The 27929-nt window shown below is 54.8% G+C and overlaps 9 protein-coding genes across 9 annotated transcripts; 2 read left to right on the top strand and 7 right to left on the bottom strand.

Moving 5' to 3' along the window:
- Nucleotides 1-284: 284 nt before the first annotated feature.
- Nucleotides 285-3413, bottom strand: LTHEOB_4014 (Ankyrin domain protein; the record flags this gene model as incomplete). The annotated part of the gene is made up of 1 exon (XM_035513002.1): nt 285-3413. One exon carries the CDS (start codon nt 3411-3413, stop codon nt 285-287), a length of 3129 nt encoding a protein of 1042 aa, XP_035375407.1.
- A 1023-nt stretch (nt 3414-4436) lies between these two features.
- LTHEOB_4013 (uncharacterized protein) lies at nt 4437-5681 on the bottom strand (the record flags this gene model as incomplete). Its single annotated transcript, XM_035513001.1, has 1 exon — nt 4437-5681. One exon carries the CDS (start codon nt 5679-5681, stop codon nt 4437-4439), a length of 1245 nt encoding a protein of 414 aa, XP_035375406.1.
- A 2668-nt stretch (nt 5682-8349) lies between these two features.
- Nucleotides 8350-10291, bottom strand: LTHEOB_4012 (Carbohydrate-binding module family 13 protein; the record flags this gene model as incomplete). Its single annotated transcript, XM_035513000.1, has 2 exons — nt 8350-9570; nt 9791-10291. 2 exons carry the CDS (start codon nt 10289-10291, stop codon nt 8350-8352), a joined length of 1722 nt encoding a protein of 573 aa, XP_035375405.1.
- A 1214-nt stretch (nt 10292-11505) lies between these two features.
- LTHEOB_4011 (DNA helicase UvrD/REP type) lies at nt 11506-14509 on the bottom strand (the record flags this gene model as incomplete). Its single annotated transcript, XM_035512999.1, has 2 exons — nt 11506-13281; nt 13556-14509. The coding sequence occupies 2 exons, from the start codon at nt 14507-14509 to the stop codon at nt 11506-11508; spliced, it is 2730 nt and encodes a 909-aa protein (XP_035375404.1).
- A 516-nt stretch (nt 14510-15025) lies between these two features.
- Nucleotides 15026-16150, top strand: LTHEOB_4010 (uncharacterized protein; the record flags this gene model as incomplete). Its single annotated transcript, XM_035512998.1, has 1 exon — nt 15026-16150. The coding sequence occupies one exon, from the start codon at nt 15026-15028 to the stop codon at nt 16148-16150; it is 1125 nt and encodes a 374-aa protein (XP_035375403.1).
- Nucleotides 16151-16253: 103 nt separating this feature from the next.
- LTHEOB_4009 (Cfem domain-containing protein) lies at nt 16254-17046 on the bottom strand (the record flags this gene model as incomplete). Its single annotated transcript, XM_035512996.1, has 3 exons — nt 16254-16705; nt 16764-16902; nt 16960-17046. 3 exons carry the CDS (start codon nt 17044-17046, stop codon nt 16254-16256), a joined length of 678 nt encoding a protein of 225 aa, XP_035375402.1.
- Nucleotides 17047-19664: 2618 nt separating this feature from the next.
- Nucleotides 19665-21274, bottom strand: LTHEOB_4008 (uncharacterized protein; the record flags this gene model as incomplete). The annotated part of the gene is made up of 2 exons (XM_035512995.1): nt 19665-20338; nt 20440-21274. The coding sequence occupies 2 exons, from the start codon at nt 21272-21274 to the stop codon at nt 19665-19667; spliced, it is 1509 nt and encodes a 502-aa protein (XP_035375401.1).
- A 2552-nt stretch (nt 21275-23826) lies between these two features.
- LTHEOB_4007 (Lipopolysaccharide-induced transcription factor regulating tumor necrosis factor) lies at nt 23827-24699 on the bottom strand (the record flags this gene model as incomplete). The annotated part of the gene is made up of 2 exons (XM_035512994.1): nt 23827-23983; nt 24035-24699. The coding sequence occupies 2 exons, from the start codon at nt 24697-24699 to the stop codon at nt 23827-23829; spliced, it is 822 nt and encodes a 273-aa protein (XP_035375400.1).
- A 1250-nt stretch (nt 24700-25949) lies between these two features.
- On the top strand, nt 25950-27747 carry LTHEOB_4006 (uncharacterized protein; the record flags this gene model as incomplete). Its single annotated transcript, XM_035512993.1, has 3 exons — nt 25950-26266; nt 26328-26888; nt 26937-27747. 3 exons carry the CDS (start codon nt 25950-25952, stop codon nt 27745-27747), a joined length of 1689 nt encoding a protein of 562 aa, XP_035375399.1.
- Nucleotides 27748-27929: the final 182 nt, after the last annotated feature.

Raw genomic sequence — 27929 nt, 5'->3', positions numbered from 1 at the left:
GCCTCGGACCCGTTCGGCAACCAGCCTGCCGAACTTACCCGGCTCGGTTAGTGTCGGCTCGGCTTGTTGAGTGTACATACTTCCTATCCAAGCTCTGCAGACAGTGTACTCCAGCATGCTGATCATCCCAAGAGCTCGAGCAGAAGAGCTGTCTTTCCAGCTCAATAGACCTCGTTTACACGAAAATAGATCTCTTCAACAGGAGACTAAATTGGTATCACAACAAAAATAGTAAACATGAAAATACCCCCTTCACCCTTGTTTCTAAGAACACTCACGTCTTCCTAAATGAGCTCGAGAGTCTTAAAGTTTCTTCCACCTTCCGTCACAGCTTCACCGTACATTACTCCATGAAGGTATACCTCTCCAATAAGCTGGAATCGTGGAGTTCTTCCATCTTCGCTCTCTTCCGGGTCTTCATTCTCCTCATCCTCACCGTCATCACTTCGAACAATCTCAAAATCCTCTTCTCCCTCCTCTTCACCATCTTCCTCCTCTTCCTCGTCTTCGGATGCGTCTTCATCTTCGCTTTCATCGTCTGTCTCCTCAGATATCTCACGGACAACATACGGCGTTCGGGCCCCCGCAATCAAGATGATTTTGTCCCCCGGCTCCATGGTTTGCGGACCCAATCCGATTCGCCCACTGGTAGTCCTGAAAAGGCTTCTCTTTCGATAAAAGGTATTCATGACCGAGAAGAACATCTTCCGGTCCTCTGTTTCGCTGGTGCAGTCCGGGCCGTGGAATTCACACCAATCGGTAATCTGCGCGGCTTTGAGTTCGTCATCCGTCGGGAGGCAATTTGCCCTGTCTCTGGTCCGCATTGCTTTCAGTGATACCATCAAATCCTCGTTTGCCGACTCTTCCCCTTCAAATGTTGCGAGAAACTTCTCATAGAAGTCAGGCGCTTCGGTCAGAGACTGGATCTTTTCCTCGCTGTACGTGTACGGTCCATAGCAGGCATCTTCACCACCATATAAACAGGTGTAGTGCCACTGAAGCCACTTACACAAGAAAGTCCGGAATGAATTGATGGCCTCTGCCTGAACTTCTTCATTCTCAGTATCCCAAAGCCCATCGACTGTAAGTGTCCGGAGTAAGGCAACGAGAAAAGGTTCCTGGTTGCCAGCATTGTCATATTCCAGACATGCTTCACAACAGAAATAGAACAAGAGGTGCACATCTGATTCTAAGAAGTCGAAGTCTCCCCATTCTCTTTCCGGCTTCTTGACTTCGTCGATCTCCAGCCCTGACACGCGCAGTATGGATTTGCTCTCACCTTCACCGAAGCTTGGAGACAGGGCAGTTGCAGCTTGGAATCTTCTACTCCAGATACGAGCGGTTAGCAGCGGTGTGCTGAAGTCTGGCACCCACGAAGGAAGATTGGGATTTCTGGCCAGTGGACCAACGTAGGGATCTTGGACGTAAGATAAACCTTCCAGTGGCTCGAGGATCCCAGCGGCCCCAGTACCCGTAGTGTAGATGGAAGAATTGTCCGATCCGTCGAGGAAGAGGTATGCCACGTCCGTGTACAGATCCGATACTGGCACGGAATAGTCGATCTTGACCTGCTTTGAATCAGGTAGAGGAGTTGCCAGACTGAGCAGAGAAAAGACCTTGTCTCTTGGATCCTTGGTTCCGAAATTCCATGTTTCGGCCAGAAGGAGAGATAATGGAAATCTGTCGCCTTGACGAACATGGGGTGCTCCGATCCAGGTCTGCTTGTATATCGGCTCGAGAAGTGCCCACTCCTCCGGGTTATTGGCTGTTCGTAGTCGAATCACAGCAAGTTTCCATGCTTCACTTCCGTCACCTCCCACACAATCTTCTGTTTTTGTTCCGTCATCCATGCGCCAAAAAGATGCAGGATCAAAATATCCAACGTGGAAGAGGAGGCACAGAAACTGCAGCACCTCTGACCAGGAGAACTCAAACTCAGCAGCGAACATCTTGATTTTCTTTGCCAACGCCAACTCCTGCACCACCCACGCTCTGGTGAACCATGATCTGGTAAGCCAGTGCGTTATCTGAGCAATTTCCTCTCTGGAGAATATGCCGTCCTCAGGCATTTTTTCGTCCCCTCGAGTGAAGGCGCGCAATGAGCTGCGCCACTTCCGTTTTAAGCTTTCAACGTCCCCTGCTTCGCTGTTCATACGCTTCATTGCGACTGTCAGCGATTTAAACTCGTCGTAATTTCCTCCCGACCGGTCCGAAAAGTTCTTCATATTGCCCAGCCAGACCAAGACAGACTGCGCCTTGCCGTATACCTGCGGCATAATCTTGACCTGTGCGCTGCGCTCCTCCAGATCATCCTGGTTGATACAGAGAGCGTCGATCCAGATAAATTCCTCAGGGCCCTTACGGTTGTTGTCCCGTTCAGGGCACATTAGAACACTCTGGCGAAACTCGGCATCCTGGAGAAATTTGACCGTCTCTTCCCATTCTTTCCTTTTCGCTTGGAGCGCGCAGGTCACGGGTATGCGCTGTTCGTCGTCCGTCGCGTTGATATCCGCACCGGCCCTCACCAACAGCTCGACAATCTTGTATTCGCCATTCTCGGCGGCGTAGTGCAGCGGCGTTTCCCCGAACATATCCTTGCTCTCGACGCTGGCTTTCCTCTTCAACAGCGCTCTGACGGCATCCACCCTGCCCAGTTCGGCCATGATGTGAAGCGCCGTCTTGTCGTAATCCCACCTCTCCTCGTTCCTGGCGGCGCCCTTGTCGGGCCCACGCTCCTGCAACAGCTCCTTGCGCCGGAAGTTCGGGTCCTCGAGAAACTGCACCACCTTCTTCCACTGCCCGCGCTTCCGGTGCACGGCACAGTGCAGCGGCATCCTGCCCTTGGTGTCGTACACAGCCATATCTGCACCCGCCCGCACCAGCTCCTTGACGATCTCGTAGTGGCCATTCTCAGCCGCGTAGTGCAGCGAAGTCTCTCCAAAGTAGTCGCGAGCGCCGACGCTGGCGCCGCGCTGGATCATGTCGACGACGCAATCCAGAAACCCCCATTCGGCGTAGTAGATGAGGTCGGTCTTGTAAAAGTTGTCTGGGTCGGGGCGGTCGACGCTGTACTGCAGGGCCAGCTGGTCGAGGGCCTGGTACAGGTTCTTTCGCACGTAGCAGAGGCGGCCGCTCACCGCGATGGGCCACTTGCTCGTCGCGCCGTAGCCGTCGGCCGACAGGTCGATCTTGCGCTTCGCCCACTCGGGCTCCGGGCTGTCCCACGTGTACGACAGCGCGCTGTACTCCGGGTTGGACGCGAGGTCGACCGTCTGGATCTCGCATCGGATCAGCCGGTGCCCGCAGAGCGTCGGCAGCCCCACGTCGCCGCCCTGGATGATCTTGATGAGCCGGATGGACGTGGGCGTCGGTAGTGGCTCGTATATGTAGGGCGTGAAGTTGAAGTCCACCATCTTTTACTTATTATTAAAAAAAGAAGAAAGGACAAAATGCAGCCCCAAAAGAAATGGTGGGTACTTGATTATAAACAAATCATGGGGAGACCTATCATACCAACCATCACGAAATAACGGGGCGGTGTAAGTAAGCACTTGACCATGTTCTTTTAGCCCCCAAGACGCCCCTACCATCAGGAGGCTTTGCGGTGTAAAAGCAAGCAATCCGAAGTTTCATATCGTGTTGGCTATAAAGCAGGACCCGCCTCAAAAATAGCAGCATATTTAGATTATCCCACCGCGCTCTTCCGGAACAGTTTGCCAGAGCTTTCTTAGAAAGCCAAAAAGATGTTTCCGAAAGGGAGGAGATCGGCGAGCGAGCCGGTGGTGTCGGATAATTGTCGTTCCGGCACCGATCAGAGTCAAAGCGTCGGGCCGATCTGCCGAACCGATCTGCCGGACAGCAAAAATTTGCATCATCTGACCCAACCACCCACTCCTCCACCACGATCTGCATCTTGTTCTGAACGGCAAAAAGAAGAATCTCTCCGACGGGGAATCGAACCCCGGTCTCCCGCGCTTGCTAGAGCAGATGCTTTGACAAGCGGAAATCATCACCACTAGACCATCGAAGATATTCAGCAGGTATCTGCTGGATGGTTGAAGGTGTAGGAAATTTGCAAAACTTATATTCTGTATTGCACAATTGTGCGAAATACGTGGTATTAGATTCCCCTTGGACCGTTTACTTCTCGATCGACTTCTACTCGAAAGAGTCAAGACAGTGTAGGAGGGATATAAGCTAAGTATGTGCTATTATATCGAGTTATTATACATAAACAAGTGATTTAGTAAGTGAAGATTTGAAGACTCTATAAGAACTCGTAATATGCTCCACAGGAGGCTCTCTGATCGAATTTGCATGGACGATATATTTGACAGTGATTTTGGCATAGGAGTTTTTTTATACAACATTCTTTTGACTACCCTATCTAACATATTAGAGCATTGCAATTCGTTAGGCAAAAGCTAGCCCATCTTTTACGCCGGCGCCGGCTCAGGTACCTCAATTATCTGAACCGGATCTGGCTCCGTACGGACAGTCTCGACCTCAACCGTATACTCCTCACCGCCCTCTTCCTCTCTTCCTCCTTCTTCCCCTTTCCTGTTCTTATACATCCACCAACCGCTCAACGGCTGCACAGTATCCCGCTGCTCCTCGGCGCCGGCAGCCTGTCCCTCCTCCTGCCCCCGCCCGAAAGCCCGAATCCCCACCGATCCGGCCACCATGGTCGTCTCGAACTGCTTCCCGTTATCATCCAACATGACGGGCACGCTCGAGAAGCCGGCGGGCACGGCGTCCGTGTCGACGGTGTGATACTCGACGCCATCGAGCGCGTACACGCCCGGCTCGGCCGCCCAGCTGCGGTGCCTCACCCCCTTCGCCCTGCCCTCCTCGTCCCAGAAGCAAAAGGCCGGCAGCCAGCCGGAGATGTAGTCGGTCCCACTGAACTCGCGGTTGTAGTGGGCGATGGCGTTCCAGAAGTCGACGACGTCGGGCGCCGTGGGTTCCTCGAACGAGCGGATCATGCGGCGCAGGACGGGCCGCAGCAGCTCTGCGAAGCGGGTGGGTTCCTCGCCTAGTTGATCGAGCTTGTCGAGGCGCGCGAGGATGTCCTGCCAGTCGGCGATTTCGCCGAGGAGCGTGACGGAGGGGATGCCGCAGGCGAGGGTCATCTTGAACTCAAAGTACTTCTGCATGGCGCCCATGAACAGGATGGAGCCGACGACCCTGTCCTCCTCGGTCGTCGTGCTGAAGGCCGGCATGACCCACGTCCGTAGATCGGGATCGACGACGTTCTTCGCGATCAGGTGCGTCATGCACTGCGCCAGCGCGCCGAAGTCGACGGTGCCCTCGGTGCCGGCCGACACGACTTCGAGCGTCTTCTTGCCCTCGTGCGCGACGAAGAACGAGCGCAGCTGCTCGGCGTTGGCGTTGATGAAGAAGCTGAGCTGGTTGAGGATCGAGAACCACACGTCCTCCGGCCGGATGACCAGGTGGTGGTGGTTGCTGTAGGCGTGGTACGCCGTCCAGAAGAAGCCGTTGCGCGACGCTGAGACGTGGTTCTCGCGCAGCTTTGCAGGGCTGAAGGAGCTCTGGATTATCCTCTCGCTTTTGGCGAACTCTTTGGGGCATGATTCCTTGAGGAGCCCCTCGGTCGACGTGATTCCTGCGCTCTTCCACCCAGCTGCGCTATGGTCTGCGACTTTCAGGGTAACGGGCATTGTAGAATGATTGCGCCCTTTAGCTTTTTTTTCTTGTATCAAACTGAAATTACCTGCTTCGTCCTGGATGAATTGGGCAGGCGATGTGTTGTTTGAACGTGGGGTCAAGTCTAGGGTTGAGGTGAGCTGTCCAGCTAGCTAGCGCGCCCCAGAGAAAAGCCCCGCCGATCGAAATGTAGTTAGTGACATAGCTTGTACATCCCCAAGGCGGATAAATCCACATACGTCATGTGTCACGTCACAGGCGCTAGAGTCTGAACTTCAAAAGATCGAGCACCGCCTTAGAAATCGGAATTTGGTCTGCTCTACTGTCAAATATCGCAACTTTCTTAGCACGCATTGAGTCTCATGTCGATATTACAGCTTCTTGAGCATCATCAGTATACTTTAACGCCAATACTGTTGTAGAACTTGTAAAAAGCTGATGATTGCGGCGCGCCATCGGCTCGACACGAAGAGGCTGTGTGACGCGACACGGTAGCGTTTAGAGTTATTACTCACACAGTAGCGTTAAGGCCCTGCACTAGCCTGTAAATCTTGATTTGCATGTAATCGCGCCAGGGGCACAAATACGGCCACCGTATTTGTTGTGCAAAAGTCGGGTTATGCGTGTGCCGGCCAGCCGCCCGCGTGAACCATGGATACGACGTAAACCCCAATATAGCAAAATTTCAATATTCTCCTAGCCAAAACAGTTCCATTCACGTATATGCAAGAGAATTCTGCAAAATGTGGAGGGCGGCGAAGCGCCGTTGTGCCGCAGTGGGCAGTGCGTTGCTGGGGAAAGCTGCAGCCGCCTTGATTTGGGGGCCGGGCCTCGGTCAAGTTCGAACGTCTTGGAGCATGTGTACGTGCATGAGACAAGGGGGTCCTTTGCAGAAGCGAGCGGGAGCGCGCGAGGCGAGCTGCGAAAGCGGGGGATGTGAGGCGTTGAGCGCGGCTGGATCCAGGCGCCGTCAGCAGCCGTCAGGCATCCAGCTTGGCACCATGCCCGATTACTAACTCGCTGGGTGGGGCTCCAGCGGTCCTAGTTGCTGACGGCTTTGCGTTCGTTTCTGCTCGGATGTCATCCGAGTGAGATTTAATCTATCTTGCCGACAATGCTTGTACTGTCGCGTGTTAGCCAACCCGTTACCATATTTGGACACCGGATTACTCTGGTCCCCGATGCAACACCTTTTTACGGCCGGTATGTTTTCGCAGGCCGAACCGTCCGAAGATTAATAATTATTTCCAAATTCGTCCGGCAACTTTCGCCCTCACAACATCCGCCTCCTGGAATGTGACGCTCATTCTTGGGGCCCGAGGGGTTGGAAACTATTTTACCCCCTGGCCCATTGGTACGTTTATTCCAAGTTTGGGGGTACATTTGCCGAAACCACCGGCAAGCGGTGTCCCAGCCGTCACACTTTCCCGTCCGCCACAGCCGAGAAACCTTGCCCCTCGGGCTCCTCGCTTGTTTTGTCCTATTCTGTTCTACCCGTACCCGTAATGCTTCATATTTCACTGGTTCCCGTTTCAGCACGGACAGACCTCTCCGTTGCACCGCTGATCCACCGCAACCTTCTGGTCAATCACCACCTCCGCCGCCTCTATTGACTTCCCTGCCATACTGCATCCACCTGCGACCTCCTGCACACCAAAACTCAGTTTTCAGCTGAAAAGCCGTCATGTGGCCATCAAAGGCCGCCCCTGCGTTTCGATATTTGCATTCCCACGCTTTCGGAACGTGAATATCCCGTGTACACCGGCCATAGAAAAAAAGCACGCAAGAACCCATACTTCCGGCTGCTACCCGCGAGCCGGTAACCGATACGTCACCTGCACCTTTTTCTGTCCTATCTGACGTGGAAATGCTCGTATTCGTTCGCATTCTGGCTTTACAGCCATACCCTTCCGAGTAACTTGCATAGATGGCTTGCTTTTGCTTTAGCATGAACTAGTTACTACGTACGTAAGAAACGGTCCGTCTTGTCTGTACCTGCCTATGCCCCTCTCTACTGAGACATCGTATGCGGGATTTCCAGCCTTCATCATCTATGAAGTGACGTTGTAGTAGTACACGTTTGTATGACTGCTTTACTTCTCTTTTTTGCGTAAGATGGTATTTTTCGTCCACAAATATAACTACAAATATATATCTCGTGGATAAAAGAACAGAAACAAAGCCTCGAATAGCGAGGACCATGTGGATGAGAGCCCCGTAGTATCAAACCAGCCTCCAGCAGACTCATGCTGCAGACTTCGGGGAAAAAAAAAATAGGACTCAAGATCAGAACGCCAGCCGTCTTAGTGCTCCCGTACCCAGTTTGTCCTATGAGACGTAAACAGTCCATCATCTCCGATGCCAGATCCGTGATACACCGTCCCGTCTTCCGTGACCCCAAATTATTAGTCGAACGCCGATATCATAATCGCCGCTTTTTATAAACAACAAAGGGAATCAAAAAAGGAAACCTCGTAGACGAGCTCGTGTCGTAGTACCAAAAAAGCACGCTGCCGCTGGATAGTCCCGCCAAGAGCGTGCGAGACGCAAACGCCAAATATAAAGACAACCGGAAAAAAGGTGTGGTGGCAGTGAAGAGAAAAAGGTAATACTGTGACCTCAAGTCCGTCCGTCGTCGTCTCGGCCTGCGCTCTGGAAAGAACGAGCAACCATCTCCGATCATCATCTCCTCATCGCCTCCGCCCATCTGACCTCACCGTCTCCTCTTCCGTCCCTGTCGGGGCTCGCCGGCAGGTCCACCATCCGGAAAACCTCGCGCCCGCCCGCCTCGTGCACCTGCCTGCCAACGTCTCCGTCAACGCCCGCGTCGGCCTCGAAGATGCTTCCCCAGCCTTCGAATCCCGCTGGCGGCGGGGCGTGGAGTTCGCTCAAGGCCGTGTTGGCGTACCAGTCGTTGACACCGCACGTTCCCGTTCCCCCGTTAACAGGACTGCTGGTGTGCGACGACGAAGCCGACGGCGACGATGGCCACGTGGGATTGGTGTTGCCGTTCGCCCAGCTGTGGTAGTCTCGTTTTTGCTGGTCTTGTTGGTGGGGGTGGTATTGTGGGAGTTGTTCCCGTGGCGCCGAGGTGACGCTGACGGCGCTTTGAAAGGTGCCGGCGCCCGCGTGAGTGTTGAGAGACCTGGATGCGCGCGATGCCATCATGCCGTTCGTGCTGAATACGATCTCGCCGCGGCCGTTTGGCACGACTTCCTCCCAGCGCGCGGTTTGGTACGTCGCGCGGGATCTCGCCGAGACGGGCGAGGTAGGTAGGGATGAGGTTACAGTCGAGGACATGGTGGTAGTAGTCATCGTGGAAAGGTGGGGATTATGTTGGTTGAAGAGCGTGGGATCCTTTTCGTCGGCGTTGTACTGGCGGTGGAGCGAGCCAGCGTGAGACGGCTTGGGCGATGGAACGGGGCTGATTAGGTTTTCGAAGTTCGCTGGGAGCTCGTAGACAGAGCCACGGGGCTGCTGCCCGTTGCGCTGGGGAAAGTATGATAATGTTCCGTGGTGGACAGCACAACGCGCTTCCATAGGGGATTCCAACTCGACTGGGACGCTGCTGACGTTGCAATTTGCTGTCTGGGGGTTCGTTTGTCCGCAAATGGTGGAGTTTGAATTGCTGTTGCCCATCGGGTCCAGGATAGTTTGAGAATTTGGCGATGCGTTGAATTGCTGGCGATTGTTGTCGGCTGGATGCTCTGCCGCCTCGATTGCCGCAAGCCGATCTCGGTCGTACTTGCATTTTCTGCGATACCGCCGGAATAGGAGTGCTAATGCCACCAGTACAATCGTGGCCGAGAAGATTCCTCCTCCAAGGCTGATGCCAATAATGGCTGGAGTCGAAAGACCGCTATTTCCACTTCCAGCACTCCCGTCAGTCGTTGAATCATCCACCTGTAATGCGTTAGTAACCTTGCGGGCTTCTTTGTAACATGCCTGGGGTCGTAGAGTAAAGGAAATTCTTGTACAACACAGAAACGACTGCTTTCCAATGATGGCTGGTGAATGAATTTTCACTCAAGCTTCTTTCCCGTGCGTCCACCAGCCTCCAGAAATAATATTCATCGGATAGACGTGGCAAGAAAAAAAAAAGAAACAGCGCAAAGAAACTTACCGCGGGCGCGTTCGGCGGCAGGGCCACGTTCTCGGCCACCTGTTCCAACGTCCAGTAGTGACCAGCATAATCCGCGTCGTTGCTCAAAAACGTATTGTACGATCCCTCGTAGACATCAAGGAACCAGCCAGCCCCCGTCCACTCGTTTGACAAGCGCACCTCGCCGTCGACGGGCTCCACGGTCCAATACTGGCCCGAATAGTAGCCGAATGGCGTCAGATGCGGCACCGTCTTCTGGACGTTGTAGACATCGAGGCAGTACGTCTGGTCGTGGACGGCGGCGCAGAGGTTGAAGTCCCCGGAGTTGTCGGTGGTGCGGAACTGGAACTCGAGCGGCACGGTCGAGTTGCCGTTGCTGTCGCTGCTGTTGGGGCTTCTGGCGCACAGCTGCAGGTCTGGCACGCCCGGCTCGAGGGCGAGGGCCCCATGGCTCCACGAATTGACCAGCTTGTACGTGGCGGTGCTCGAGATGTTGGCCGTGCTCGTGATGTTCAGGGCCATAGTGCTGCGATGGACGCAACGTCGAGTCGCTGCATAGTGTGGTGGAGGTGGGATGAGAGTGTGGGGGTTCGGCCGGAGGGGGCCCGGCCTAGTAATGGGCTTCCAACGTCTGGCGAACAAGCTTCCTCCGCTACAGACATTGCGTGTGACGACCGGGGCGCGGGCGGACGGCTTCGTCGGGCAGCAGCTTGGCGGAGCGCAGCGCAACGCGGCGGACCCGGGCCCATGATTCAACAAAGGTTATCAGATTTTCATCAAAACTCTGAGAGGGACGCAGTCGAGCACGCTGGTTGGGCAGCGCCAACGAAAGCCTTACCACGCTCGGGCCGGCAGGTAACCGGTTGTGGAAGTGACAGGGATCCGAGCCATACTGCAAAGGGCAAAAAAGGGGATCGGGAACGCCTCCAGGCTGCTTGGATCGCGCAACGTCGAGGCTAGACGCCTTAAAGTTTTGGCCAGTGTATGATCGTGACTCGCACCTCGGCTGGCCTCTCGGTCGCACGCTCAGGGGATGCGCCACGAGGCTCCTCGGTCCAGTGCTGCGGACGCGCTCCGCCTCGACCCATTGGATCCCGCAGAGCCCTCATCGCCAAGCCTCGAAGCCGCTACCTTCCGCCACACTGAAGCAAATCTGCCAGGAAGCGTTTGAGGATTGCGTCTGCCCTCCGGGGCCTAGATTGAACGGCGTCTTAGGATTATTACGCCAGCTGCATCCTTCGATCATGGCCGTCGCTGTCGATCTGCTGCTCCATGAAATGCCGCAATTTTGCTGAACTTTGCACACCGGCTGTGATATCGTTGCTTTTGGCGGATCCACGGAAGCCGCGCTGTCCCCCGGGGGTAACCTTAAAGCTGTTTGTCTGTCTGTCTGTGCTCGCCGAGAAAGCTGAAGGGAATTGGCAGCCATCGAACCAAGGCAGGACTTCTCCTTGATCGTACCATTTCGACCGAGTCGCTGTCGAGCCGTTTGTTAGCCAAATCCCCCCCTCTTCTTCGCTTCTTCTAGTGCCGCCGCCACCTCTTCCGCGTGCGATCACCCGTGCCTTGTAGTTAGCCTCATGACGCCTTGCCCTCGGATACCGTTGCGGCCATGCGCGCACAATTCCGACCTGGCCCATGGGCACCCCATGCTTTTGATCTGCCTTCTCAAGCAAATAGGGCCCCCCGTTAATCCCAGCTCCCGCTACAGTCAGCCAGATGGCAGCTCTAGCACATCAATAGTAAGCCAAATTGCGGCCAAGCTTCATTTCACTCTGATCAACTGCTGCTCTCATCCCCTCTGAGCCTCGAATCACTCTGAGCGAGCCGTCTCTGCCGCGCGCATCCCCGCTGCTCCGCGGCTGTTCATCACCTTCGTTTTCATCCTCGGGTATGCTCATTGCCGCCCTCATTCCCAACACCCACAACTCCACGTTCGTCCCCGCGTCCATGAATCGCGCGTAATCTGAAGTAATGTCCCGGCCCATCTGCTCCTTCGCCACGAGGCCCGTTTCGAGGGTCGAGATGTGGTCTTCGCTGTCAGCAGCCAGCCACTGCCCGCTAGAATCAACGGCGCCGGTATCAAGGCCCGGCCCGGGCGAAGGAAAGGAATGCCACGAGGAAGCACCGCCGGCAACGGCAGGAGCGGCAGGAGCAGCTGGAGCCCTCTCTCCTTTCGCTGCTTCCTCAGCACAATCGATCCAGAGGCTGTGCCGACGACAGAAGCTCAGAAGAGCCGCCCAGCACGGGTCCGTGGCCAGTACGTGCGGATTGCCAATGACGATTAGGCCCTCTTTGGCACGGGTCAACGCGACGTTGAACCGCTTACGCTCGTTCACGATGCCCCACCCACGCTCCGCATCCGAGACAAGGTGGCGCGTCCGCGTCCGCGTGGTGCAGAGGATGACGGCGCGCGCCTCCAGACCCTGAAATGCCTCCGTCGGCCCAATGTTGACGCCGCGCATGCTGTACGGTTTGTTGCGCATCATGGAGCGCAGGAGGCGCACCTGCGTGCTGAAGGGGCTCATGATGCATATGTCGCGCTCATCCTGGATGAGACCGGATCGCATGAGCGATTGCGCCGTGGCGCAGGCCTCGTGCGCCTCGCCCACGTTGTACCAGCCTCCACCGTCGTCTAAGCCCTCCATCTCGTCAGTCGCCGTCATAGCCTTGAACAGCACGGGCCAGCGGCGACCGCGCCAGCCCGTCCACGCGTGAAGGGAGGCGGTGCCGCTGGCTTCTGGAACCAGGGTGTCGTAGTAGAAGAGCGCACTGGGGATGGCCAAAATGGCTGGGTGTGAGCGGTAATTGCGCACAAGGTTCGAGAAGGGCGGTCGAGTGATGGGTAGCATCGTCTTGTCTAGTGGCTTGGCTGGCGCTCCTTCCATCGACTTATTGCGGGCCAGAGGATGATCCTTGTATAACGGTGTATTGAACAGTCGTTCGAAGAGACTGGTCCTCAATGCTGCCGTCTTCGCGCGTGGTCCGAGCTGCATCTGATCACCTGCCATTACGAAGAGCGGGTTAGTAGAAAGAGCTTCTTTGAAGCGAGGCGGTGCGACCACGCTGATAGGAATTGCGGCTTCGGGCTCCGTCGCTTGTGCCGCCTCATCTATCAGAAGTGCATCCCAGTGAAGTCTTATCTCCACCGGCACTTCATTGTGTACCGCAGTTCTGATACCGTGCTCAAGTGTGAACAAGTCTCTGTTCGTAAGCCTTGCTGAGACCAGCATAGCCGCATCCCTGCAAGTAACGACGACGACTTTGTAGGCCATCAGCCGAGAAAATGGGGGCAACCCGAAATGATCACCGTCAATCCAGCTGTGCGGCATAAGCCGTTGGGGCACCTCAGCAAAGGTTCTAGTCGATGCATTGAGCCGTATGAATTCTCCGAACTTCAAATGCTGGCTGAGCCGCTCGGCGAGGCTATCTGCTGCAGGATCAGATGGTGCGCAGAGCAGGATATGCGAGATACGCTGTTTGCTTGAAACGAGTTGCAGCACGCATTCGACCTGTGACAGTGTGAGCAATTATTGTTTGAAAAAGTCAAAAGAGAATAGGCATCTTCTTTATGGTTTTTTGATCAGCAAGCGGGTTGTTACGTCCCTCAGTAAGGCTTCACGCCCAAAAGCAAAATGAAATAGGGGGTCGGATAGCAATCCGAGGGGGCGGATGTCTCGCCTCGCTTGGGAAAAGAGATGATATTAAGGTAGATTTGGACCACACGGGAAGGTCTCTGGGAAATGAATGGAGCACAGAAAAGTATATGAGGTGCAGGCAACTCACAATAGTCTTGGTCTTGCCTGTTCCAGGTGGACCATCGATCAAGAAAGGCACTTCGCCATAGTTCCGCTGACACACTGAGTCCACAGCTTTCTGCTGCTCAAAATTTAGCTCATCATCGAAATACTGCCGCTCAGCCAGATGGGTGAGATTCGTCTGTAAAGCTCCATCTTCGTTTTCTGGAAACAGCATTCGACGCATCCAAGCGTTTGGTTCCGACTCGTGTGGACCCGAATCAATGCATTCTGTGCATTTGAGCTTCTCAAGATCATCGGTGTGCTTGCATGACTGCGTTAAGCTTCCATTAGTTGATGTTGATGTCGTTTGATTAAGCAAATCTTGAATCAGTGCGAGCGAGAGTCCTTGAGCCTCAATTCGCTCGAATGACAAGTTGAAAGATACGTTGAAATCCGAGCTGAAAGGCATCAAATATCCACAGTGGTTGATTCGAAGCACAACAGTCTCTTTGCCTCTGTCAATTGAGTGTACACGGGCATCGAATTGAACCCCTGTGAAGCCGATTTGCCAGCTGGGCTTGTTCACATTGAGTTGCCGCAGTGACACAACGTCCTCGAGTTCGATTGGAGGGCTGTTCTCGCGAAGCCCTGGTATGTGTAGTAGGCCACGCTTAGATCCATCTTGGTGATCAAATATGGCCACGGTAACTTTGTACAGAGAACGGCTCGCAATTTCCGTATGAAGAGCCAACATTTCGTCCTTAAGGCACCGATACAGGTAGATAAGGTGCGCATCCGTAGCGCGGCTCTGTAATAGGTCATCAGCGACAGGGCGGTGGTGTAGAAACAGAGGCGGTATGAAGCTGGCGGCGTAGGCTTCGTAGTCGACGGCATAACTTTGGCCAGTTCCAAGCACGACAGCGGGCTGGAGGTTGACTGAGCGAAGGTCGTCCGGGACAAAGGTGCGGGCGTAGACATCAAAAGAATGCAATGACCCCATGGTGACGATGATAGTCGTGTAGGTGGTACAGCGCGAGCTGTGTAAAACACGGTCGCGAGGGAGTCTATCGCAACAGCAGGTTTTGTACTGATAAGAACCGGGCGTGGGTAAAGACGGTGCACGACTGCGTTTGGTCAGCAGAAACGCCCTCTGATGCTGTGCAAGTCGTTGAGCAGGGCAGCATCTTCCTGCAAGGCTGTTGTCCGACGGTGAGCTGAGTGGGAAGGCGGAAACGGAGCGGTTGACTCAAGCGATTGATGACGTAACCATACGAGTCATTCAACTGTTCGGGAGTGAGTCGCATTACTCAAAAAAGTAATCTTGAATTTTCGTCGCCAGGCAGCTAAACACCACCCCACACTCCCTCCACTTTTACCAGCAGTGACAAGACAAAAACATCTCGATACTCTTGATCGCTCTCACAAAAAGAAGCTCTTCGACTCGAAATCCCCTCCACCCGCCTCCCAGCGTGAGCCAAAACAATCACCCTAACCCAAGCCCACAAACCTCGCAACCATGCCTCCCAAACCCGCCTCCACGCGCGACGACCTCAAAGCGCTCATCGACCTCACCACCTCGACCTCCGCGCTGCTCGACCAATTCCTCATCACCCTGTCCCCATCCCCAGCCACCTCGCGAACGGACCCCGTCAAACTGCCCGACACGACCAGCATAACGAACCCGCTCCCGCTCCTCGCCGACTCGGCCAAGCTGCTCAAGGCGCACACGACCAAGCTCTCGCTCCTGCTCATCAACGACCCCTTCACCGCGACCGCCATCGCCAAGGTCCTGCGCGAGATGGGCGCCGCCGTGCTGCCGGCCATGATGGGCGGCGCGCAGGCCGTCGCGCAGGCGCAGGAGCAGCAGAAGCGCGCGTTCCCGGCCGTCGTGGAGAGGGAGGTGCGGGCGCGCGTGCGGAGGATCGTGAGCGCCGTGGCGGAGGAGGTCGTCGAGGTGCGGGGGAGGGCGGAGGCGGTCCTGGCGGCGGTGGAGGGAGAGGGCGGCAAGAAGAAGGTCGGGAAGAAGGTGGATGGTGGCAGGGATGCGTTGAGCAGTACGGGTTTGGTGTGGGAGGCGTGCGACGCCTTGATCGAGGTCAAGGACAAGGGCATGGTTGGGGTTGTGGTCGGGAAGGTGGAGGGGTGGAGGGCAACATTGTTGGACGCGGTGGAGGAGTTGAAGGAGTGGGGAGAGGAAGGGGAGGATGATGACGATGAAGATGACCTGGACGACAGCGGGGACGAGGGAGACAGCGTGGAGGATATGTTCAGCGGCGGTGACAAGCTGGGCAAGGGCAACGAGGAGCTGAGGGCACAGCTGGAGGCGTCGCTCAAGAAGGCCAAGACAATAACCGTGCTGTACCAAGCCCTGGTCAAGCGCAGGCTGAAGACGTATCCTGGTGGCGATGCGAGTGTGGAAACCTTGGACAAGTTGCTGGACATCTTACAGTCGATTCCGGACTCCGTGGACGAAATGGCGAGCGCTTACTACGATCTCGATGGCGAAGCAGCGAAGAAGGTCTTTGCGAAGATCAGCGCCGACGCAGTCCGCGCATCCGAGCTGGTCAAGCAGAGCTGGGATGGTAAGGACGACGAGTTCACAGCTTGGGCAGCAAAGTTCCAGGACGCCATCAATGCTTGAGTATTACGCTATCGAGTGCTCGCTAGCCCACAAAACAACACAAACTTGCTTTCCCAACGCCATCATTCACACGAAACCTCTCCGCCTCCCCATCAGGATCCGATCAGATAGCAGCGATGAGGCAGCCGAGGCCTATCGCAACAGCCAGACCAAAATTCTCTCCAAGCCGATCCACACTCCCTGCATTCGCGGTGCTTGACGAACTCGCCGCGCTAGCTGTTCCCGAGGCGCTGTTTGTAGAAGAAGAGTCACTGTCAGCCGTCTCAGTCTTAGTGGAAGAAGCTGTCTTGGTGGAGGATTTTGTAGAGGTGGTGGTGGAGGAAGCAGCAGCCGAAGACGACGTCATCAGTGCAGTCGCGTTGCTTGATGGTAGCGGGGTGGTGATCATGGCACTCGTAGTGTTGTTGGAGGGTGCAGAGATGCCGCTGATAGATGAGGTGATGGGGACTGACGAGGACCCTTCTGAGGCGGAGGCGGATGCAGTCGAGGTCGCGGCGGCTGAGGATGCGGAGCTGGAGAGCTGCTCACAGATCCCGTTTGAGACTTGTTGCGTCTCTGCGTTGATTGTGTTAGCAGACTTGGTGAAGAAAGGAAGTGGATAGTCATCACTTACTCAGCGCATCCTCAACCGAGCATGCATCCGTCACGCAGCCAGTGATCTTGTCGGTGAGCTCAGAGGCCTTAGCGCACTGGCATGTCTGGTCGGTCACGGTGCAGCCAACTTGAGGCGCGCCGGTCTCGAAGCAGGAAATCTACAAGAGGCAAATCAGTCAGCATGTGCGCCTGGCTTGGAATCGTTGAGGACTTACGGCGCAGCTGGGAATATCGGCGGCGGTGTAGGCAGCAGACGTAAAAGATGCCGAGATGGCAACGATGGCAGCGTAGGAGAACTTCATTGTCGGACAATTTTTTAGGGTAGGGATGGATGCGTAGGTGTTGTTGGAGGTAATCAAAAGTAGTTTGCTGGTGGAAAGGTTCTCTTATTAAAAACGGCGAAGGCTGCTGGCCTTTTGCTCGGCGGGCGATGGCAGGAACGATTGTGAACAGTCGCAGCTTCTCGGCGCGGCGTGACCCTTGAACAGGCAAAACGAGCGTTCGCAGGAGAGAAAAAGAAATTCGGCTTCCCCACAAAACACAGAAGGTCGCAGTTGAGCTTGTTGCTTGAGGTGACTGGGTCATCCTCTAGCGATGTACGAGATAAATAAGTACGCCGGCTTCCCAAGCTGAGCAGCAGACTACCCAATCTGATCGAATCCCAACAACCGTACCCAGAGTGGCAGGTTCCGATAATTGTATGTATGAATGTATTGGAGGCGTCCCAGCCCAGCGGTTTTCTCATGGCTGAAAGTCTTCTTGTGGCGAGATTCCCGGGATCTGGGGGTTGAAACATAGTGTTGCACGGCAGATGGCAATGGCGGTGGCTCCGTTGTGTCACGGGAAAGACCCGATTCGCAGCGGGCGGAGAGAAAGGGGCCGTCGGGGGAAAGAGCAGGGAGGACCTGCAAGTGGCCGGAAACTGAAGATTCTCAATCTCTCGTGCGTTCTCGTGTTTATTGGCGTTGCTTTTGCCTCAACGGCCTTTCGGTGGAGACTGCCCGCACCCGCGGGGACGGAGAGCTAAAGGTGACAGGAGCGTGCTCGCTGCTGCAGTGCGATGGGTGACGAGCTGAGAAAAAAACAAGCCACAGAAGACGGGCATGGCCGGGGATGGCGCAGCTGCAGCTCCTTCAATTGCCGCATCCTTCCTGCTTCCCTACCTCGTACCTGCCATGCATTTATTTGGCGGTATTCTCGGCTCCATACCCCGGCCTGCGCCGCATCGTCTTTCCTTTTTCTATTCTACGCCTCCAAGCCCTAGTTCACCATCGCGGCATCCACTACAGGAGTCCATTGATTTCTTGCATTCCAGCCACTTGAACAGATGATGACGGGAAGACTAGAGGGCGAGTCGGCCTTTTTGCGAGACTTTTGTGACAGGTCGGCGAGGTCTATGCATGCATCATGCGCGTGGGGCACGGAAAAAGCAACTACTGCACAAGGCCTTGCTGTTGTGTCAAGGAGTAAGAACAAGAAGAAATAAAAACGCTCATTTTAGCGTGGAATACGGCTCGGATGCTTCTTGCATCTGTCAAAGGATCTCCTCGTTCAATCCTTGAAATTGCGCTGCGCCCGTGAGCTGATGGAATAAGCTCGCAGGAAGGGAGTCTACGCCATGGCGGCCGCTTGGCAGGGGCGACCGTGGAACTTTCTTGGCGGTAGTAGTGGCTGATTGTTAGAGGCGTTATTGCATTCCAGCTTTCTGCAGTGGTCTGATCTGTTTCCCGCTAGATCTCAAGTTACCCGACGACTCGAAGACCGAAGCAGATGACTCCGCGACATACGTCAATCACTGAATGCTAAACCACTCTTTTCAAAAGAAAAAAAAAACGTCTCACACCGCCCTTCGTTTCACTCAATGAACTCTGGTAACTCGGCATTATTTAGAATGCCGCACGGGAATCATTGAGTTTACTCTTGAGTCCTCCATCTCATGCCCAGAACTTGTCTATCTAATAGCTATGCTACAGAAACTAACTGCAGCCTAATAAAGCCACCCGCTGATTATTTGATCCAACAATCCCTGGTTACACTGAACATATCACGTTTCGGAAGAACATTTGGCACTGAAGCGAACACGATCACGGTTCTCGTGACCTTTCAGTCTTTCGAATGGCATGGGAGTTATCAATTACATCTTCATTTCGGTCTCTTGATCAGCGAAACAGATCCCTTCGCACGTGTCCTCCTGGAATTGACCTCACACCTACTCGCTGAACATAAAACCTCGCTACACGTCATTCTTGCCTCTGCTCTCCTCCACAACATGACCTCCATGAACATAATGACAAAGTATGAAAAGGTATAACATCTAGTGAAACTTTCTTGTTCTTCGGGTGTGCCGCTGAATCTTGCTTTCTCCATTCCCCATGCCTTTGTCCTTATTCTTCACCTCTCGTTCGACTTTATACAGAGCTCAGTGACTTTCGCCATTGTTGCATGCCATCATAAATGACTAATGATGATCCGTGTCATTATTTTGCTGTGCTGAAAATCAGTATCAGCTCGTACCATCAGAGCAAGCAGTAGCACAAAGAGGACCAATGAAGAGAGGAAGTGTGAACTAAAATGCAGACTGCAGGCCAGGAAGTTTTTTGGTGCCTTCTTGTGTAAAACGGAGTCATGAATGGTCTATTGAGGAACATTCGCCGTCGGTTTGACTTACAGAGGCAATGACAGGCCATCATAGCCTCCAGTGTTCCAATATATAGGCGTAGGGCACAGATCCCACTTATCGCAGACCTATCAGCTGCTGTGTAGGCAACAAATTCTTTCACACAGATTATGGAAGTCATATTAATACTTCTTCACTCCAATTGTGTATGTTCCGAAAAGCAATGAGTTTTCATCGGCACGCTCCTTCCCCCAATATGCGCAGCAGCCATGCTAAGACAACTGGTAAATCCAGAAAAGCAGTTCAAATCCTCAACGACTCAATATCCAGTCCGCGCAATCCCGCTTCAATCTCCGCCACCCGCGCCTTCGTCCCGGCCAGCGGATCGCACGGCTCCGCATCAAGTTCCGACCACGGCGGCGGCGGCGGCGGGACCTCCTCGCGCAGCGCAACCTTCCTCTTGTTCCGCCTCCCCTTCACCGTCGACGTGCCCCACACGCCCCAATCATCCGGCTCGCCGCCGCCGCCCGGCACCACCGCCTCCACCACCTGCACAACATCCCCATCATCGGGCACTTCCACCGCGGGCGGCGGGAGCGGCGGTTCCTCCGGTGCCAGCGGTGGCGGTAGCAGCGGCGCCTCAACAGCAGCAGCGGCCTCCCAAAGCCTGCCGTGCACCGACGGCAACTCCAGCTCACGGACCCACGCGGCGAGGCTGCGGACGGAGAAGTCGGGCACGACGCTGCTGGCGGCGACGATGGCGGGGCCGTTGACGTGCGGCACGTACGGGTACGGGTCGGACAGCCACTCGAGCAGGCCGCGCGCCTTGAGGCGGCGCGTCAGCGCGCCGAGGACGAGCGAGTCGCACTCGTCGCTGCAGCGGGGCGCGGAGAGGCTGGTTTGGTAGGTGTCGACGAGGTCGTTGAGGGTGAGGAGGAGGGTGACGAGGGCGCGGTTGCGGGTGCGGTTGATGGAGTCTGGGGTGGAGGGCGTGTTAGATGCTGTTTTGTGAAGGTTGCTGGTAGCGGCTGAAAGAGGGAGGGGTGACAGAAGGGACAATAGAAAGAAGAAAACGCACCGATTGTTTCCTTGGGTATTGGGTATTCCCTGCAGTCGAGCGGCTTGCACGCGCAGCGCTGAGCAACCTTCGTCGCAATCTTGAACTCTCGCTCCCGCCCGAACACCCACGCGATGCAGATCCATCTGCATATGTCCTCCGAGAAACCATCCATGTCCGTAGGTAGGTGAGACTGGAGGCTGTCGATCCAGCCGTCGCTGAAGAGCTCAACAGCCTCGTGGCAGCCGAATTGGTCGACCAGCTTCGCCAGCTGCGTCAGCTTCTCAAGTCCTACAGTGCGCGGGACTGAGCGCGTCCGGAGGTGCATGATTTTGAGGAGGCTAATAAATGCGTCTGGGTCTTCGAGGTCGGTGAAGTCCAGCTCTGGGGGCGAATGCTCGTTAGGGATTTTGTCCTCGGTGGCAGCGTTCTCCAGCAGGGCGGCAAAAAGGGGAGAGGCAAGTCGGAGAATACTCGAAGAAACGAGTACTCGTGTATTGTGATGCCCCTGCTCGAGCTCTGGTGCAGGTGGAGGAACTTCAACCGGTATCTCGTCCGGATCGGGATAGTCGCCATTGGGCTCGGGAATGGGCGCTTCGGGCACAGATGGCTCTGGTTCTGGCTCAAGATTTTCTTTTTCAGACTCAGGAAGCGGCGTATAAAACTCGGGGATTGAGTCCGTGGTTTCTTCGGCAGGTGCTTCCTCGGGAATGAGAGGAGTCATCTCTTCCTCTGGGGACGGCTCTGGCTCTGCATTCTCTTGTGCGAGATGTGGATCTTCCAACACCAGTATAACATCTCCTCTAGGGTCTAGCACGTGCACGCCGTCGGGCCTGACTTCGGAAATTGTCGCCATTTTCAATGTCGCAAATATTCGTGCTGAGACGAAGAGGAATATTCACGGTGGCATTATGAAATCTGCAATATTTTGATATAGTCACTGCCCCTCACCATGTTCTGGTGCTCTACGTGTCAATGCATGAGCAGTGCTGCGTTCAGTCATGTCGCATGACGATTGGCCCGGCGCTGTAGATCATGCACTGGGCATCATCTGCACGTAAGCGTCCCGCTGCATTCCCTTGACTGGTTCGTTTCGCATCTTTCACTCAATGTGTACCTAAATGGGATCCCAGCCAATGCTTTCTCTTATTTTTCGATACGTTTAAGTAACACGTTGAAATATAAGAACGAATAGCGCCATTTATCACATGCTGTTAATATTGTTGGTGCTTGTTTTTGGCAGACTGATATGATTCCAACAGAGAAAAGGCAAGCTTACAGATTTCCTTCGCAACACTGGTTTTTGCCGAGGCGATTCTTTATGCGACAACTCCTGCTACGTAATCTTCGAAAAGTTCTGCATCATCCTACAGTCCCGCCGCGCCATCGCCTTTCCGAAGCAGAACGACCAAGACCACACTATGCCTGAGCAAAGCACCAAATTCATGCTTTATAGGCATTCGACGTTTGGGAAGCCCACGGACGAGAAGTTTTCGCGCAAAGCGCAAACGGACGGAACTATGAAATATTCGGTAACATGGGAAGAAGTTAAATATATGCAACTATACGACGTGGCACTCAATGCCACTCTCAGCAACCTGCCACCGAGCAACGTCATTCTGTCAAGCAACCTAGCCTACTGGGAAATCCGACTGGGGACAACAACTGATTGTATCCCGTTACGCCAACTACACACATGGTGGCCTGCGAACATGTCGCTACGAAAGATCTTCTCTTCAGTTCATCTAAAACTCGTTCTCCATCACTTTTCACAAATACTGGGGGCCAGCCCGCAGATTGGCTGATGATACGTCACGATTTCCTACCTTGAAAAGCATACGAGCTAATTTTCCAGCAACGGAGAACAGAAAACCGCGCAAGTCATTACCGCCATTGTGTAACCATTTATCAAACTCATCTATCTAGACAATGGCTTTGATATGGCTGTGAAAGGAGACAAGAGTAAGTACTTCAAAGTTTTAATGTCGATTCGAAGCTAGTGAAAGTGCTGGTCACCAGAGCATCGCAAATACATTCCGCAGACAGTTGACTAGGATTTTGTGCACACGTGAGAACGATATTCATTGCAGCTTGCGTCATGAGGCAACAAACTTGCCGCGTCCTGTGCATCGAATCCCCTCCAGAAGAATTTACCACCAGCATATATCCACGAATATGTTTGCAAGGCTTTAAAAACGGATCCTTTGCCCGCTTCATTCATTCTTTGGCTTACTCAGTGTATCTTCAAGACTATGCCGCCCGATGCGATGAAACATTCACCAATGACCGCAACTCACTTTCGCTTTTCTCCTCTTGTGACTCTGAGAGTCCTCGCAACTTTTATTGATTTACCCTGACCCCCAGGTGCTGAGACGTGTTGTCCTCAGTTGATGACATTCATCAATATCCAAAAGCAATGACAATGCACTAACCCCTTTCATTTCTTCAAGCTTAGTCTTCTCACACTGAGAACAGCTAGAAAAGAGGCAGGAGCAAAAGTCAGGCAAGAACGAAGTCTTGTTCTTATTGACCTTCCTAACTTTCCGGAGTCATTTCCTTCCGACCGTCCGCGTCAACGGCGATCGTCAGAGCTGTAGTTCTCAAATAAATAAACAGGAAAAAAACTCAAGCTCGACGAATTTAAGTCTCAACAGGAACTCTTCATCTCGTGCCTCGTGCAGATCTGCTTCCTCTCAGCCCTGTGGGCCAACCCCCGTGCCGCCGTCCGCAAGTGGGTCTTCACATGCACCGGCACCTCCCGTCCTCCGCACTGCCAAGCAGTAAGCGTAACCGTAGACGGAACGTACGGTACGTTCCTAGCGCAACCGAGCTAAAGCCACGCGCGAGCTCTGGCTCTCTTGGCGGAAAAGCTGTCCATGGCGTTGGCTATTGTTAGCGTTTCTGGGCGTCAGCGCGCAAAGGTGTACGAAAACGTCCAGGCTTCAGCAAGGGGGGGCGTGGAAAGCATATGTGACGTGAAAGACACATTCATCATACAGCGCCTGGGGATGTTCCTCATCGACGAACAAAGAGACTCCGTAGTTGCCGCTAAAGCGGTCGTGCAACGCCACTACCCTGAAACCGTTGCTGCTTAAAGCGACGTTACATGTAGATCTTGGAAGAAAACAGGACTTTTCAAAATTAAGAGATCTTAGTCTCTAGTGTTTACCATTTTGCCAACCGTCGCTGCGAAATACTGCAGGCATTGCGGCATTCATACGTAAAGTTCTACCATTACAAAAAACAAAAGCCAGCCGTTCAAACTCCAGCCACCACCGCATCCGTCTGCGAGATGTCTTAACCGCCAGAGATATGTAGACTTGTACAGAGAGGTATCATGATGAATAAAATGATGGAGAGAATGGAGAAATCGAAGAATCTCTTGGGATGAGACGGGTTGAGAGCGCTTTATGCGTGCATGTGCACGTCGGTGTTGCCAGAGCGGTGCCAGGTGGCGAGGAGAACACCGCACTTGCCGCACTTGTGCTGAACGTCCTTGGTGCTGCTCATCAGGTAGGGAATGCAGCCGAGGCAGAGGCAGAGGCAGACGCCAAAGGCCCAGGCGCTGTAAAATGCGTTAGTTCAAGAACAGTAATCGATGTGTGGGTTGATTTACTGAGTGGTGTTGCCGGTCTGGAAGGTGGTGGCGGTCAGAGCACGGTGGCCACAAGCAGGGCAGTCAACAGGCGCCGGAGAGCGGTTCAAATTGGCGATGGGAGTTGCGGTGCGGTACTGCTGGGCGCCGGGGTGCTGTTGTTGTTGTTGTTGCTGCTGCTGCTGGGCGTAGTACTGGTTGTGATCATAGGGCGGCTGCTGGTGGTAGGCGTGGTCCGGCTGGATAGTGTACTGCTGGTGAGGGCTGGTGGAGCCGGTGTGGTCGGGGTACATAGGCGCAGGCGGCTGCTGGGAAGGGTCGGTGGGGTATTGGCCCATGACTGGTGTTACGGCAACCTTGTCAGTGTCTGTGGAAGAAATGGCGCTCAAAGGCGGCGGTGGAGTGGTTGCGGTTGCGGTGAATGGCGAGCCGGGGACTGAGGCAGAGGAGAGTGCTGGCGACAATGTCGGCGACAACGCCACCGAGGAGGGCGGATAGGGTGCAAGCTGCGGCTCGACGGGGATTTTCTCGTCTGACGAGGGCGCAGGCACGGCAGCTTGCTGTTCGGGTGCCACATCCTCGGCGGTCTTCTTCTCCTCTGTTTGCTCTGCGGGTGCGACGCTTGGCTTCTCGTCCTGCTGCTCGGCGACCTTCTCGGCCTCGTGCAACGGCGCAGCAGTAGCCATGGTGGTGCAGGGCAGAGGGGCAGCTCAATTGTTGAAAAGAGAGAAAGGGAAGAGGAGGGAGCTGGGGGATGACATACGTCCAGTGGTTTGCTTCTCCATGATGACGCTAAGATATGATTTGGTAGGATTCTGCGCAAGACTAGCTCGTTTGGACGCGATGATGTGCGGGTGGGGGCCGGAGGATTACGAGTGTGCTGTAGGCTGGTGCGGCGAGACTGCGAGGGCAGGTGGATTGTTATATAGACAAAGGGTTTAGGTTTGCTGGATCCGCACGGGTGGATAGATGGACTGGGGCCATGCAAGGCAACACAGCTGGTTGAAGGTGCGGTTGGAGCGGCGATGCCCAGTCGGGCAATTGTGGCCCCCAAATGCATTGCTGCGGCCCCCAAACTCAGGCACCGGCGCCAAATGGCCAGCGTATTCATAGACAAGCGGCGCCACAGGAGATGGATCGACAGGAAGGCGTGCCGCAAAATGACCCAAGCCGGGAGCCGCAGGTAGGGCGGTGAACGTTTTCGAAGACATAACGACAGCATTGACTGCTTCATGGCCGAATCCTTCGGGGCTGTGAGCAACACCGCCTGCGAATAGCCGACCCGCTTTTCACAACATCGGGCAGTGCAGTCTGATGCCGCTCGGCATCTTCCCTAGCTTGGCTCGCTTGTTTCCAAGCTTGGCTGGCTCGCTTCTTAAAATGCCCGGGCAAATGGGGAGCCGCAGCCGTGGCGCTCGCTGCGTCTTCGAGACCGGGGCTGGACCGCTGTGCAACGCATTGACGCCATGATGGGCAGACATCCTTCTCTGCCAGCGAAGCTCAAGAATGAGCTGTGCGCGCCGAGCGCGGCCGAAGTCTTCGACGGAGGGTGGCCCGTTTTTGCGTCACAGCGGGCCTGAGACCTATAATAATAGCTGCCTGGCCTTATCTTATCGCACCCTCCTGCCTCCACTTCGCACGTGACGTCACTCCTTGCACGTATTCTCGCAGACTTCATCTCCTACCCCGGAAAGGAGATGTGTGTACATGGTTGCTGGCTGAATGCGCGCGGAGAAGAGGATAGATGGAGGACCTCTGGTGCTGATCGTGTTATTATGAGCGGCACGTTCACAAGCGCTTGGCTGCCACTTGAGGCAAGAGCCGAGGTCACCACCGGAACTTGTGCGCGCAACAACAGAGCTCCCGCTCAAGCAACCTCGTCAACCTCCATTTCTCCTGACGCCACGAGGCACTTTGCCATGCCACCGCCGCCATCATGAGCTCTGTCGCCTCGTCGTCCCCGTCCTCGGGAAAGCCTGATAAGCTCGACCCGGTGGTGCGCAACGCCCTCCGCTACACGCTCAGCGCCCGCGAGTACAAGCTCTTGCATCAGTACCTGATCTCCCGCGCTCCTCCTGCTGCACGCCAAAGGGCCCCTCCTCCGCGACGCTACGAGGCCATTGTCAAAGCTACCGACGACTACAATGCTGCTGCCGTTCGCGCTTCCTTGCGCCTTGGCTTATCTTCCTACGCCGCATTGAAGCTCTGGGAAATCGTCTCCACACGCTTTCTCTCAAAGCGCACCACTGTGCGGTGAGTGCTCACAGTTCCATCGCGCCGATAGCCTTCTCTTCTAACCCCGCTACGACCTCAGGCCAAAACTCCCTTTCTGGAAATCGCCAAACGTCCGCCTCTCCAGTTCTCTCGGCCTGATCCTCTTCTTCCACCGCATTCTCCATCGCTTCTTCATCCGCCTACGAGAAAGCATCCTCACAGACAATGCCAAGCCATTCCGCCGCCGCAACCCCCGCGTCACAAAAGTTCTGACCTCAAGGCTTGCTCCGGCCATTGGCGCAAGCCTCTCCGGCTTCTGGCTCGGGCTTTACCCCGCAGATCAGCTTCGAATCACCATTGCCATCTACGTATTTTCAAGGTCACTGGAGTTTATATACAATGGACTTGAGGATAGGGGGCTATTTAAGGATCGTCCGTGGTGGTTCGGCTCGTGGCTACTGTACCCCGTGGCCTGCGGACAATTGCTGCACGCATTTGTCTTCGACCGAGATTGTTTCCCCGAAGCATACGGCCGCTTTATTCTGAGGAACTCACCTCAGTACATTCAGCCCAAGCCGCCGTACTATGCTGGGCAGGCCCCGTGGCCAGACACTTATGCAGTGGTGGACAGCCTGGCCGAAATCGCTCGCCTGCGATGGCCGTAAGTCGACCCATCTTTCACGCGCTTCCCTAGCTAACATGTATACAGTCCCTTCGTTTCACCTATCATGTTCCCTAACAAGCAGACCCTTCCCCGGACGTTGACGGCTATATCGCCCATCACGTCGCCAGCCCATCCCGCTATCAAGAACCTCTCCTGCGCCCTTCTCCACCCGCATGACCCATCGTGCGCTCGGACTTATATTTCGTATTTCATTCAGGCCTTTCCGGCGCTTGCCCGTTTCTTCACGATCATCTTTGGCGTCCTTTCACTTGCCAGATACAAGGCCTTCGTCGACGCTCCTTTTGCTGCTCTCAACCGCCTTGCCAAGTCCATCCTCCGCATGTCGCTCTTCGTCACCGGCGCCATTGGTACCAGCTGGGCGAGTATCTGCTTCTTCCAGCAGTACCTGCCACGGAACTTCCTGCCTACCCAACGCTTCTTCCTTGGAGGTTTCTTGGGCGGATTATGGGCTTTCTTGGAGCGCCACAATGGCCGCACCACTTTCCTTTACTCTTCCCGTTTGAGCATAGACAGCTTTTGGAAAGTTGGCATCAAGCGTGGTTGGTGGCGGGGCGTCAAGAATGGCGATGTCTTACTTTTTGTCACGAGTTTGGCCGTCATCAACAGTATGTACCAGATGGACCCGAAGTCTGTGAACGGAGGGGTCGTCAGGAAAGGGCTAAGCATGCTGCGCGGCGATGGATGGGTCGATCGCGCACTTTTGAACGAGAAGCGTGCCAAGAGGGGAAAGCGGGATGAGGTCTTAGACGAGAGGGAGGTCAAGGCGACGGGAATGCCTGAGAGGGGTGCATTGAGCCAGCAAGATGAGGAGGAAATTCGGCAAAAGGGGGCGTAAGTGTCGCTCGTCCGTCCTTCCTTTGCATTCACGATGACGGTGATACCTACCATGCACTCGTTGGATTTCTCATTGTTTTCTTCTTTGAGACGAACAGCATTTTTGGTACCAGATGAATGTCAGGAATGGGTAATGTCGGTACTGTGTCATGTTAATACGTCACTGCATAAATCACAGGATTA

The sequence above is a fragment of the Lasiodiplodia theobromae genome, assembly GCF_012971845.1.
Source record: "Lasiodiplodia theobromae strain AM2As chromosome Unknown scaffold_10, whole genome shotgun sequence".
NCBI classification, from domain to species: domain Eukaryota; kingdom Fungi; phylum Ascomycota; class Dothideomycetes; order Botryosphaeriales; family Botryosphaeriaceae; genus Lasiodiplodia; species Lasiodiplodia theobromae.
The sequence above is the reverse complement of the archived record's forward strand: the minus strand, read 5'-3'. Positions and strand labels throughout refer to the sequence as shown.